General features: G+C 32.5%; 2 protein-coding genes across 2 annotated transcripts; both read left to right on the top strand.

The window, feature by feature from the left end:
- Positions 1-868: 868 nt before the first annotated feature.
- LOC140891540 (omega-amidase, chloroplastic-like) lies at positions 869-6,021 on the top strand. Its single transcript, XM_073300067.1, has 10 exons — positions 869-1,209; positions 1,577-1,693; positions 1,993-2,217; positions 2,374-2,467; positions 2,693-2,767; positions 3,517-3,595; positions 4,281-4,296; positions 4,762-4,842; positions 5,004-5,086; positions 5,616-6,021. Exons 1-10 carry the CDS (start codon positions 910-912, stop codon positions 5,734-5,736), a joined length of 1,191 nt encoding a protein of 396 aa, XP_073156168.1. The 5' UTR covers positions 869-909; the 3' UTR covers positions 5,737-6,021.
- Positions 6,022-7,466: 1,445 nt separating this feature from the next.
- LOC140892476 (protein BIG GRAIN 1-like A) lies at positions 7,467-8,951 on the top strand. Its single transcript, XM_073301376.1, has one exon. It carries the CDS (start codon positions 7,662-7,664, stop codon positions 8,718-8,720), a length of 1,059 nt encoding a protein of 352 aa, XP_073157477.1. The 5' UTR covers positions 7,467-7,661; the 3' UTR covers positions 8,721-8,951.
- Positions 8,952-12,097: the final 3,146 nt, after the last annotated feature.

Genomic DNA, 12,097 nt, shown 5'->3' with positions numbered 1-12,097 from the left:
TAATCCGTATAAGAACTTGAATCAAATATTGGATATATAAATCTGGTATATGAGGGGAATAAATTTAAATGAGAGAATAAAAATATATTTGAAATTAATCTATACGAAAACTTGAATTAAATATTGAATAAAACAAAACGAGTAATCAATCAATAGTATAACAAGTAGAAGCTGAAAAATACCTTTTTAATGTTAAAAAAAATTATACTAGATATGTTATTATTTTTTGAGTACTAGATATGTTATTATTATTATTTTAAAAAAACAAGTAATGTGACAATGAAATTTATTTTTTAAACAAAAACCTCCAAACAAACACCATTATTTACTATAAATTTTTTTAATAGTGCTAAAAATATAATAAATATCGTATACAGTGTTATTTACTATAATTATATCGTGAGATTTTGATATTTTATGGCGATATTTTGTATTCAATATATCGTGAAATTATGATATATTTAATTTTTGTATTGAATTTTTTGTGTTGCAAAGATTTGAGGTACAAATTTCATAATACCTGTAATATTACTCAAAATTTTTGGGCGCTCAACTATGTTATGGTGCATTCAAAATAACGACAACGAGTTTGATCATATATATATAAAAAAAAATAGGTTCTTTGCAAGACGGTTTCATAAAATTTTATTCGTGGGATGAATTAATTTTTTTAATATTTACAAAAAAATTATAATATATTTTTATTAATGGCTATAAAATTAACTCGTGAAATTTTGGTTATTTAAAAAAAACTATATGCGGGATTGGTCATATTGCTATTTCCTTAGTGCTTCTATTTCACGCACGTCCTTCTATTTAAATCTGACTCATGTCCCTTCGGATCAAGTCATTTGTAAAAACAAAGAAAATAAAATATAAGAATCTTTACAGATCTTCGGTTCCTTGAAAATGGATGCAGCTGCCGCCATTAAAATGCTCTCCTCACCTTCGTACCAAATTCACACTCCCCATTCTTCGATTTCCTCTCCCCACAGCTCTTGCTTCTCTCCCGAAATTCGTTTCAGCCCCGCATTATCATCCTCCAGAAATCTCGACAGTCGCGGCATTTCCATCTGCAAAAGGACGATTATGATCAATTCCACCGGTGCAATTTCGTCGGTAGCAATGGCGACTATGGAGTCCTCATTCAAGCCGGAGGAAGCTAGAATTCCTCCTGCCATTCCGTTGTCTATCCCTCCTATTAACAAAGTACAGTTTCTGTATCATTCGTGTCTCTTTTGTGTGTTTTATCTGTGTTCTCTTCACGTGCAGCCATTTTGGAGAATTCGTATGAATTACATATCACAAGCATGACTGAAAATTTTGTTCTTTTCCTAGCTAACTGCTCGGGGATCGAGTTCCTGCGTGCTTGTCAAATTATTTATGAATTGCGGAGAGTTTAGTACGGGGAATTGTGTTTTGATAGACTTCATCTTTATTTAGTAATATTGATAAAAACGCTGGGAAATTATGCATTTTCTTTTTGTATAGACTGCCCCGTACTTTTTGTGGCACTTGCCTCTTCACTCTGTTTATAGAATTGTTGGTTTGATGTATTTTGTTAATTTTTCTGCAGTTTAAAATTGCGCTTTGCCAGTTGTCGGTGACTGCTGACAAGGAACGAAACATTGCACATGCTCGCCAAGTAATTGAGGAGGCTGCAGGGAAGGGTGCTCAACTGATTCTTCTTCCTGTGAGTTGGAATTATGAAGATATAGCATTCGTCCTCTTGTATTAAATATTTGTTTATTATCTTATATTTGCCATTTCCTGCGCCCCTGCCAGTATTTTTGTGATTTGGGTTCGTTATAACACGGTTGAATATCATTTTGGTAGCTGTGCTATTTAAAACTCCACCTTTTATACGCCTTAACTAACTTCTATCATTAGGAAGCTTTCTGAACATATAAATGATCAGCTAAGGCCTAAGTAGCTGTATAGCTCAACACTTGACAAAATGCTAATTCTAACGTCGCTCCCCTGTCATGGCAGGAAATATGGAATAGCCCATATTCAAATGATAGTTTTCCAGTATATGCAGAGGATATTGATGCTGGTGGTAATGCATCTCCTTCGACTGCGATGTTGTCTGAACTTTCTCAGACTCTGCAGATTACCATTGTTGGTGGGTCGATCCCTGAAAGAAGTGGTGATAGGTTGTATAATACGTGTTGTGTCTTTGGAACGGATGGAAAGCTTAAGGCTAAACACAGGAAGGTCTGAGAATTTTTTTAAGAAATAGTCCACCTGATTTTAATTGCAAATGCACTAATTTGACATACCAAAATCATAAGATCTGTAAACTGATCATTCAACTTCTCGAAATGGATTCTTTCGTCTCCAGTAATTTCAGGAACCTGTTGTTATTTACAGATTCATCTTTTTGACATCGATATTCCCGGTCAAATGACTTTTAAAGAATCAAAGACTCTTACAGCAGGGGAGAGCCCAACCATTGTGGACACAGGTTTTATGTGCTTTCTTTGGCAGATAATGAAAATCTTCATACTATATGTGAAGCATATTTAGGCTTGTTTTGGGTGTTTATTCTTGAAGGAAAGGATAGCATGGTAATTGCTAGCTCATTAATTGACATATATGTTTGTTTCTTTTTTCTTCAGAAGAATGAAATGACGATGCATCTCAGGTTTTTGGAACTCCTTTTGGAATATAATTGGTGCCTTTTTTGTAGATGTTGGGCGTATAGGTATTGGCATTTGTTATGACATCAGATTCCAAGAGCTAGCAGCTATATATGCAGCCCGAGGTTCGGTTCCTTGTTCATCTGTCAGTTGTGGTGTTACTGCTTTTATTTTGCTTCTCTATTAAATTTTCAAATGTTAAATTTGATAAATTAGTAATGAGTATTTACATGTGTACAGTTATATTTTTAAAAAAAGAATGTGACACACTTGCCTACATATATGACTGACGCTATGTTGGCACGTATACGTGTTGATTTGATGGGACTGTAATATCTGAAATTCTTATCCCAAGGGATTGTCAACTGTTATATATAATGGCGACCGTGATATTGCACCCTATTTATGAATGACCTAAGCATTCATTTTGCACTTACCTGGTACTAGAATTACTTCTATTGGAAAGAAGAAATTTGTTTTCATCTGTAGCCTGAAGCATATGCATGATCGCGGACATAACTTGTATCATTCAAGTCTACGCAGGCATCATACATAGACAAATATCATTTTTTTAATAGAATACAATCAAGATTTCTCTTTAGCATCATATTCTTTGTTCATTCCTTCAAATTTATCACTCTTTTGTGTTTTTCTCCATCTTGGCGAATATCTTCCTTTGCTAATTCTCTTTTCTCATATTCTGATTCTAGTTTATATTTCCTTTATCCATCGAATTACATAAAATAGCATGTAACTTTAATTCCTTTAGACTCTTTACTTGAATGGTCTCAATATAAAGAAAGCAGCTATTCTTATTGACTTAGCATTAATGTTTCAGTGTTTCTAACTGGCCTTTATCTTGTTATATTATCAGGTGCTCACTTGCTTTGTTATCCTGGGGCTTTTAACATGACTACTGGTCCCTTGCATTGGGAATTGTTGCAGCGGGCAAGGTAATATAATTTCTTTGCTCGTGTCTAACTTAGAGCTGTTGCCTAGGTAAATATTAGTTTATGAGTTTGTTTTCAGGGATTACCATAGTGCTTTAAATTATTAATATTGTTTTGGTTGTGTTTCACATTGCAATGCTTTCAAAACGGTTGCGGCCAATAGTGTGATTAAATATAATCTTGCATGGATTCAAATGCAGCTAGTTGAAGGTGGGAATTCCTTTATAGTCTAAACCGAAAATGTCATGAAGCAATTCCTATGCTAAAAAGTTGAATTCGCCATCTGTCTCTAGTTTTTCCGCAAGTAGTACCTTTCAGGGTAATGTTATTTAAGGATCCTGCTTTGACAAGGTTTCGTATTATCTTATGTGATTTTCTTTTATTGGATAAATCCAAATACTTGAATCTCTGTTACATTGTTTTGAATACATGGAATAAGATTTAATCTAATAGCAACTCGCTGCTTGAGATGGTATGGTTATGCCTGCTTGATGAAAAATTCTTGACATGGTCACTGGCTTTTGTTTGTTCTTCATCCTTAAATTTATTGTTTTTCATACCGACATTTTGACCATGTCATAATGCATTATTCTTTAATATTTCTTGTCTATCCATTTTATATTGAAATTTCACTAATAATATGTGCTTTAATCTCTACTGACATTCATGTTTTCCTTTTGATCTTCAGGGCTGCAGATTGTCAGGTATTCTCTTCTCCATTTTTTTACTTTCTGATTCTGAAATGTCTTACCAGCTTCTGGTTTAGAAAATATAATTACTTCATGGATATTTTCCATTATTTTCCATAATGTAGTATAGCCTTTCAATTAAAAGGAAGCATGAAACAGTTTGCTTGAAGCCTGAGATCTTGTACTTAGATGTAGGATCCTGGAGAGCAAAGTTTTGTGCTTAGAAAGACATCAATAGATGATTGGGAATAAATCTTGGTTATGCCATGATAGTAGTCTATGTATTGTCATTTGATACGTTTAGAGCACGTTTAACCTTCAACCGCGACCAAAAATATATATTCGCCACTATTTAGTGAATGCTGCATCAAGTTACTGATACAACTTTTATGGTATTTTATTCTCAATCATGGAATTAACCTTCTGCAAATGCAGTATATTGCATCTTATACTTTACCGATGCTGCTGCTGGTTTGACAGCTTTATGTAGCAACATGTTCGCCTGCTAGAGATACTGGTTCAAATTATGTGGCTTGGGGACATTCTACTCTAGTTGGACCTGTGAGTATTTGTTTGATTTTGGCTGCCGGTCTTTCTGTATTTTGATTTACGGTGGAAAATGGTCTGCTGTTAAGTTTTCCTGTGGAAGCCCTAAAGAAAATGATTTTATTTTATGGAGTTTCTGTGTACACCGATTAAATTGAAGGCATTGAATATGACAGTTTGGCGAAGTGCTTGCAACCACTGAACATGATGAGGCAATTGTTATATCGGACATAGATTACTCAGTTATTGAGCAAAGAAGGTAAGAATATGCTCATGGACTCACATGTCATAAATTTTTAAATTATTTTTTCTTATTTCCTTTTAGCGCCGGAGTATATATGTACGTTTGTATATGTATATATTCTATTGTGCCTTCATTTTAACCTTGATAACCATACTCATTATGTATCCCGCGGTATATCTTCCCCAATACTCGTATATTGTATTCGAACAGAAAGATGCTAATTCATCCTTTTTGCCCTTTTTTCTTGCTTGTTTTCTATAGAGCAGTGGGGTTTAAATAATAATTCGTCCATCTCTCTATGCAAGTTTAATTCATTGGTGTTTACTGTTGCGAAACGTATTTGAATTCAGTAAAAGGCCTAAAACATTCCCTATCTAGCTGCATCTGAGTTTCAAATAAATTTTAGAAGTTACCCAACCGGTTTAGAGTAGGAATTTAAATGATCCATTAATTTCGAACCCGTTAACAAATCTATAGTTGAGATTTTAATCTGGGCTCCTGATTGTAGTGTGTTTCTTGGCCCGTCGCGATTTTGCTTTTGCAGAACATACCTTCCATTTCAGAGACAACGCCGGGGAGATCTTTACCAGCTAGTCGACGTTCAGAGGCTGAACTTCACAAGAACTACTCGACAACCATTCGTTTGCACGGACGATTCGAGATAACTGGTAATGGAAACATCAGATTCGAAAAGTTTAGCCATCCCCTTCAAGTTTAGGTTCATATGATGCCGTTTTCAGTTATTCTTGTGGCGTTTTTCGTAGCTGACTGTAACACATATAAGTTACTTTGGCAGAACTGGGGAAAGAAAAAAAAAAAGAAAGAAAGAAAGAAAACTACATAGATAAATATTTGTAATTTATTATCTATCTAAGCAAAAGCTAAATAGTAAAATAAAACCGCAAGTGTATTTTTTTTGGAGTGAATTTGTAATATTTCCCAGAAATGAGATTCTTTTTGGGGGGACATGTAGATTCGAAATAAAGAGTATCCAAAGGCCAACAAGACAGCAGCTTGTTGGCCACTCTGACTGAGTCTGTTCTCATGCCAACCGCACGCGTGGTAGTGCAGCTTTAACAATCGCCACTATTCAATGTTTCATTTCACACAAAGTACAAACATTTCCAGTGTTTTCCTTTTCTTTTGAATCTAATATTCACACACATCTATCTTTTTTGAGAAAATTTTATAGTATTACTTCTGTTTTGTTTTTTTAACGCATATTAAGGGTGCCTTTGGATATATAGAAATTAAGTTTAAATGTGTTCAATCTTTTAAAATGTTTTTATTAGAAAAAATAGAAATTGTTTTGGGTGTGTGGATACATTTTGAAAGTGTTTCTAATTTTTTTTTTTAAAAAAAAATAGAAATAGAAGCAAAAGTCTAAAAATCAAAAACTCGTGTAATACTGTCATACCTATCAATTTGTGAGATGGATATTCTATTTGGTTATTTATGAAAAAGTTTTGTTTTTTTATGTAAAAGTATTATTTTTTATTGTAAATATAGGCAGATTGACGCGTCTTATAGATAAAGATCCGTAAAGTCGTCTCACAAAAGATCTACTCATTATTCAAAAAAAATATTTTTTTTAAAAGAATAAGTGTTTTCTTGGGTTGATTTCTCCAACCAAACACACTCTAAGAAAATAATTGAAAAGTAAAGTTTACAAATAAATTTCGAATTTAATTCTTATTTAATTCATTCATAAAATAATTGTATATTTTTTATGACTTAGTTATTCAAAATACATTAGTAAAAATAAATATCACTGAATATAAATATTGAACTAACAATTAAAAAGAGGAATATTATACTATATTCAACTATATATTTTAGACAATTAAAAAGGAAAGGAATGTTATATAATTTGGATGGATAGATTATTATAAAATGTTTTAAAAATGTATATTATTATATTAAAGATGAGAAAATGTAGAAAACCATGCATTTTACCTAAAAAAGAAAAAAAAAGAGAAAAAGAAAAAAAGAAGTGGTTAAAGAATACCATAATCACCCATGGGTAAACGTACATAACACAATGTTGGTATCCCAACCCCCCAACACATCAAATATAGCAAGATATGCACCGTGCATCGATACCCGTGATTCCAATCGAAATTTGTTTTCCCCATATCAAATTTATTTTTCTCAAGAAAAAATTTGTATCTAAAATTTGATTTTTATTTTTCGAAAAACAATCATACTCAATGCTCATATTACATATGACACAATAGTACTTGTCTCTCTCCAATTATTTTAACCCAAGATCCAAGCCGTGGCATTTGGCTTTATTTTTTTCTTTTCCCCCATTGCCTTTTTTCAAAATTTTATTTTATGAAAGCCCACTGACCCTTTTTTCCCCCATTGCTCTTCTAGTAAACATCAAGAATCTTGTCACCTATCATTCCATGTTCTTTTTATTTTCTATCACTTCATGTACTCAAACACACACACACACACACATTCGAATTCTTTACTTTTCACATGATTCTCCTTTCCATCCCCCCTTTTTTAAGTGCTAAATAACTTGGCTGAATGCCCGAAATCGCACCCGTGCAACAGAGCTTCGCGTTACACAAAAAAAAAAATGCAGTCTTTTTCGTCGTCTCTACTCGATGCCATGTACCGCTCCATGGACGAATCGAGACGAGATGACGACCGCGACCACAACCACGACCGCGACCACCCGCGACATGGAGAGAAGGGAAGCTCTGTCCACAGGAGAAATAATTCTGCACAAGTAGAGGAAGAAATCGAAAGCCTCCGACGATCCATCGGCGTCGAAAAATGGATGCAAAGTCACAGGAGCACCATCATTTCCACGAGGCATTTGCCGTCAAATTCGGGCTCGTCGACGGATTCCAGCGTCTTCTCCTCCTCGGAAACGGACTCATCCGCTTCAAGATCCACCCCGAAGCCATCAGTACTCTTCCCGCTTCAGAGGCCAAAACAAGCTCAAACTCGGCTCGTGGAAAAACCCGAGGCCACCCCAAAGCGCGAAGGGCGATTCACCAAGACGAAATCTAAGGCCATGAAGATATACGGCGACTTGAAGAAGGCGAAAGAGCCCGTTTCCCCTGGCGGTAAGCTCACGAGTTTCTTGAATTCCATCTTCAGTCCAAGAAACCTCAAGAAAAACAATCAGAGCCTGGAAGAATGGAGCGCCATGAGGAAATCAAGATCCATGAAGGACACAAAAACAACCTCACTCTCCTCCGGTACGTGTTTAACCCAAAACCCGTCATCGAAAAGCGATAAAACCAAGAGATCAGTCAGATTCTGCCCTGTTAGTGTCATTCTTGATGAAAACTGCCAACCCTGTGGACAGAAAAACGTATGCCACGACCACGAAAACTCGGTAGTCGCTGCCTCGATGCCTAGCCATGTTGGTAGCCAGTTCATCAAGAAAAACATCGATAGTTTTCGAGTCTACGAGGGGAAGAGTACTAGACAGAAAGAGTTTAGAGACTTCCATGAGTATGATCAGTGTGATTTTGATGACACAAGTTGTGCAAGTTCCGATCTTTTCGAGCTCGAAAACATAGGCAGGGTCGGGATCGAAGCCTATGAAGAAGAATTGCCAGTTTATGGAACTACTGATATTAAAATGAATCAGGCGATTGCTAGAGCAAATTCACATTTCTGATCATTCATTTTAGGCTTCAAGCATCTGTTTAGCTTGCATTGACTATATCTCTATGTGTATGATTTAACAAGTTATTTGCATTCCAAAATTGTTCTAATTCCCATCTCTATGCAACTTTAGTTACATGCAATAGTCTGGTTAAATTTTATTTCAGTGTCTGCACGTTTGAGGTTTGGCCTCTGTTTTTAACAGTCGCGTAATATACCGTCGTTATATGAAATCTGTACATCGATACGTCGTATTTTTATGTATATGTTGAATCACGACAAATTATTTTAATGGAGTAGAAAGTATTTGATTATCAAAGATATTGGTGAGTGTGAAATTTTGCCAAAAAGATTTTAAATAGAGCATTGATTGCTTTGTAGAGTGTAATGCACTCGTTAGTGTCACGAATTCTTTGAACGGAAAGGAAGAGAGGTGAAAAACGTGATAGAATAAAGAAGGTAATTATAATGACGCTGAAAATTCTTTGTTCCTTTGGATTCAAGAAAATATTTTATGATTTTGGTTTGAATATTATTTCCATGTGGGCCACGATTCACCTAGTTCATGTGTCATTTCCCTTCCTACTTTGTTTAAACTAGTGTTCATACATGCTTTGCGTACGTCTATTATATATATCTATACTATATTATAATAGTTTAACTCCTTAGACTAATCGATTTTCGTGTATCAAATCACACCAAAAATTCTTATCATTTTACTTCTAAATTTAAAATACATTTTTTTTATGTTAGATCTTAAATGACTAAATCATCCTCGTTTTTTTCTAACTTTATCTTCTTTTATCTTTATCTCTTTTTTCAAATTTCATCATTTATCAATTCTTATTAAATTATTTACAAAATTTTTTTTGCAACTTCTCTCTAATTTATATATCAAATTATCAAACACGTAAAAATCATGTGTCACGATCGCTAATATAAATTATATTGCACACGCTTTGCGGTCACTAGTAAAAAAATAAAGAATTTGTTCATTAAAAAAAAAATGACATCATTTTTTTTTGTTAAAACTATCCTTATATGATATAGATATTACCTTTTTTGTTCTTAGAGGGTGTTTGAGAGCTTATAAGCTCTTGAATCTGTTTCAGAGCTTAAAAGCTTTTTAAGTTTGCAGCTTAAAAACTGTCAAAATAAGTTGTTTGACAGCTTATAGGTTGTTTTTAAAAAAGAAAGGGGGTGATATTTTTTAAAAAAAGTTCTTATTTTGATATTTTACTTCACCATATTATCCTTATATATTTTATTAAATTCTCACAACGCCTTCTGCCCATTTTTTATACATAATTTATCAAATTTTTTTTCTAAATTAAAATTAAAAATAGTTTTATTTTTTTAATATATGTTTAATATTTATAAAAAAATTAAAGCTATTTTTAAATGTATGTTACTATTTAAATTATTTTTATAGTATGTTATCGTTTTTGGTAATTTCAACAATAAAAAAATCTTATAATACGAAACACAACATCGTTAAGTTGTTTAAAATAAGTTAATCCAAACACATTAACAACTTATTTTTAAAATAAGACCTGACAGCTTATAAGCTCCCAAAACTAGGGGTGACAAATTTTACATAAATCCCGACCCGTCCCGATTCCCGACCCGTTCCCGTCCCGAATTTTTCCTGTTCCGAACTTTTTCCGACCCGATCAATTTCGGGATCGGGATCGGGATAGGTAACTTTTCCCGACGGGATTCCCGACCCGACCCGAATATAAAAATAATATTTTTTTAATAAATTTTTTTAATTAAAAAAATAATTTTTTTTTAAATTTTATGTTTTAATATTAATGTTTTATAATTATATACCATATAATTTTTTTATATTTATCTTTTTTTAATATTAACATTGAGTTATAAATTTTTATTTTGTTTTTTTATTATTATGAATAATTATATGTTTTTTTTAATTAATCAAGTAGTTGTTTTAGTTTATTTGTAATGTACTAAAAAATATTTTAGTTTTTTAATAGTTATATATAAAAAAATTTTAATTTATTTTTAATGTATTAAAAAATTGTTTGATTTTTTTCATAATTTTTTTTAAACAAAAAATATTATTCGGGATTACTCTCTCCCGACCCGACGGGATCCCGAATGTTCGGGATCCCAAACATTCGGGTCCCGACACTTCTCGGGTGCGGGATCGGGAGAAAAAAAATCACAATTTCTATCGGGACGGAAATCGGGTAAGGGGGTTACGGGATGGGTCCCGCACCCGATTCCATCCCTACCCAAAAACTATAAAGCTCCTAAAGCTTATAAGCTGTTTTTAATAAGTTTAGTCAAAAACCCTCTTACTTTGTTTTTTGTTTTATTTCGATATTTCAAATTTCAGTTAAGTCACTCGATAATGCTTACAACTATGATATTACTTATTACTACTATTTGAATGTAAATCAAATTAATTAGAAAAATATTGTACAAACACGCAACACGTACACTCATACACTAGTACATATTAAAAGAATTCGTGATAAATTATTATTATTTTAATCTAGAGCTTATATTATTATTATTATTATTATTATTATTATTATTATTATTATTATTATTATTATTATTATTATTATTATTATTTAAATAAACTTATATTACAATTTAAAATTGATTTTTTATAGTAATTTTTGTGTTATGGCCGTTATATGATTATTTAAAAATCCAAAAATATAGATAAAAATAAAGAAATATTTTATTAAAATATAATAGATATGAATTATGATAAGATACAAATTTATGAAATAGGTTTTGTGGAGATCTTTAGTGAATAAAAATATAATATTTTTGTAATTTAAAAAAATTGCTATTTTTTATTATAAAAATAAATCATTAGGTTTGATAAGATCGAATTTTATCGGTTCGAATCGGATTTTTGAGCTATCAGCGAACAAGAGGTTTGTTAATTAAAAGTGGTATATAGCTGGGCAGAACAAAAGTCTTGCAAAAAAGCTACAACTCCATGATGTTGTCTACTAAAAAAATTTAAACATCCAAGCAAATTGTCAAAGCAGCACTACCAAGTAAGCTACTTACAATAATAATGCACTTGAAAATAATCCCAAACAAATTAAGTGCCAAAATATTATTCTCAAACAGGCACTGGACAATTCAATCACTCATATCTCATGCATCTAGGTACTAGATCTCAAATTTAGAATGAGTTTCGAGTTTGAGATCCAATTATAACAAACTTTTTTTTAATTAAAAAAAACAAAAAGGGGGTTATCCAAAAAATAACTATTGAAATTAATTTGAGCAACTCTATTTTAAATACCCTCCTTCAAACTTTAACGGGGAATCGAAGGGGGAAAAAATTATACCCTTTTCACACATAATTTTGATATAATTTTATAGAAAATCAATCTC

The sequence above is a fragment of the Henckelia pumila genome, chromosome 3 (genome assembly GCF_033568475.1).
Source record: "Henckelia pumila isolate YLH828 chromosome 3, ASM3356847v2, whole genome shotgun sequence".
In the NCBI taxonomy this organism is placed as follows: Eukaryota; Viridiplantae; Streptophyta; class Magnoliopsida; order Lamiales; family Gesneriaceae; genus Henckelia; species Henckelia pumila.
Note: the sequence above shows the minus strand (reverse complement) of the source record. Positions and strands in the feature narration are given on the sequence as shown.

Coding starts and splice junctions, on each gene's coding strand:
- LOC140891540 (XM_073300067.1), top strand. CDS start 910: ATGGATGCAGCTGCCGCCATTAAAATGCTCTCCTCACCTTCGTACCAA. Junction 2,218..2,373: donor TTAAGGCTAAACACAGGAAG/GTCTGAGAATTT, acceptor TGTTATTTACAG/ATTCATCTTTTTGACATCGA. Junction 2,468..2,692: donor CCCAACCATTGTGGACACAG/GTTTTATGTGCT, acceptor CCTTTTTTGTAG/ATGTTGGGCGTATAGGTATT.
- LOC140892476 (XM_073301376.1), top strand. CDS start 7,662: ATGCAGTCTTTTTCGTCGTCTCTACTCGATGCCATGTACCGCTCCATG.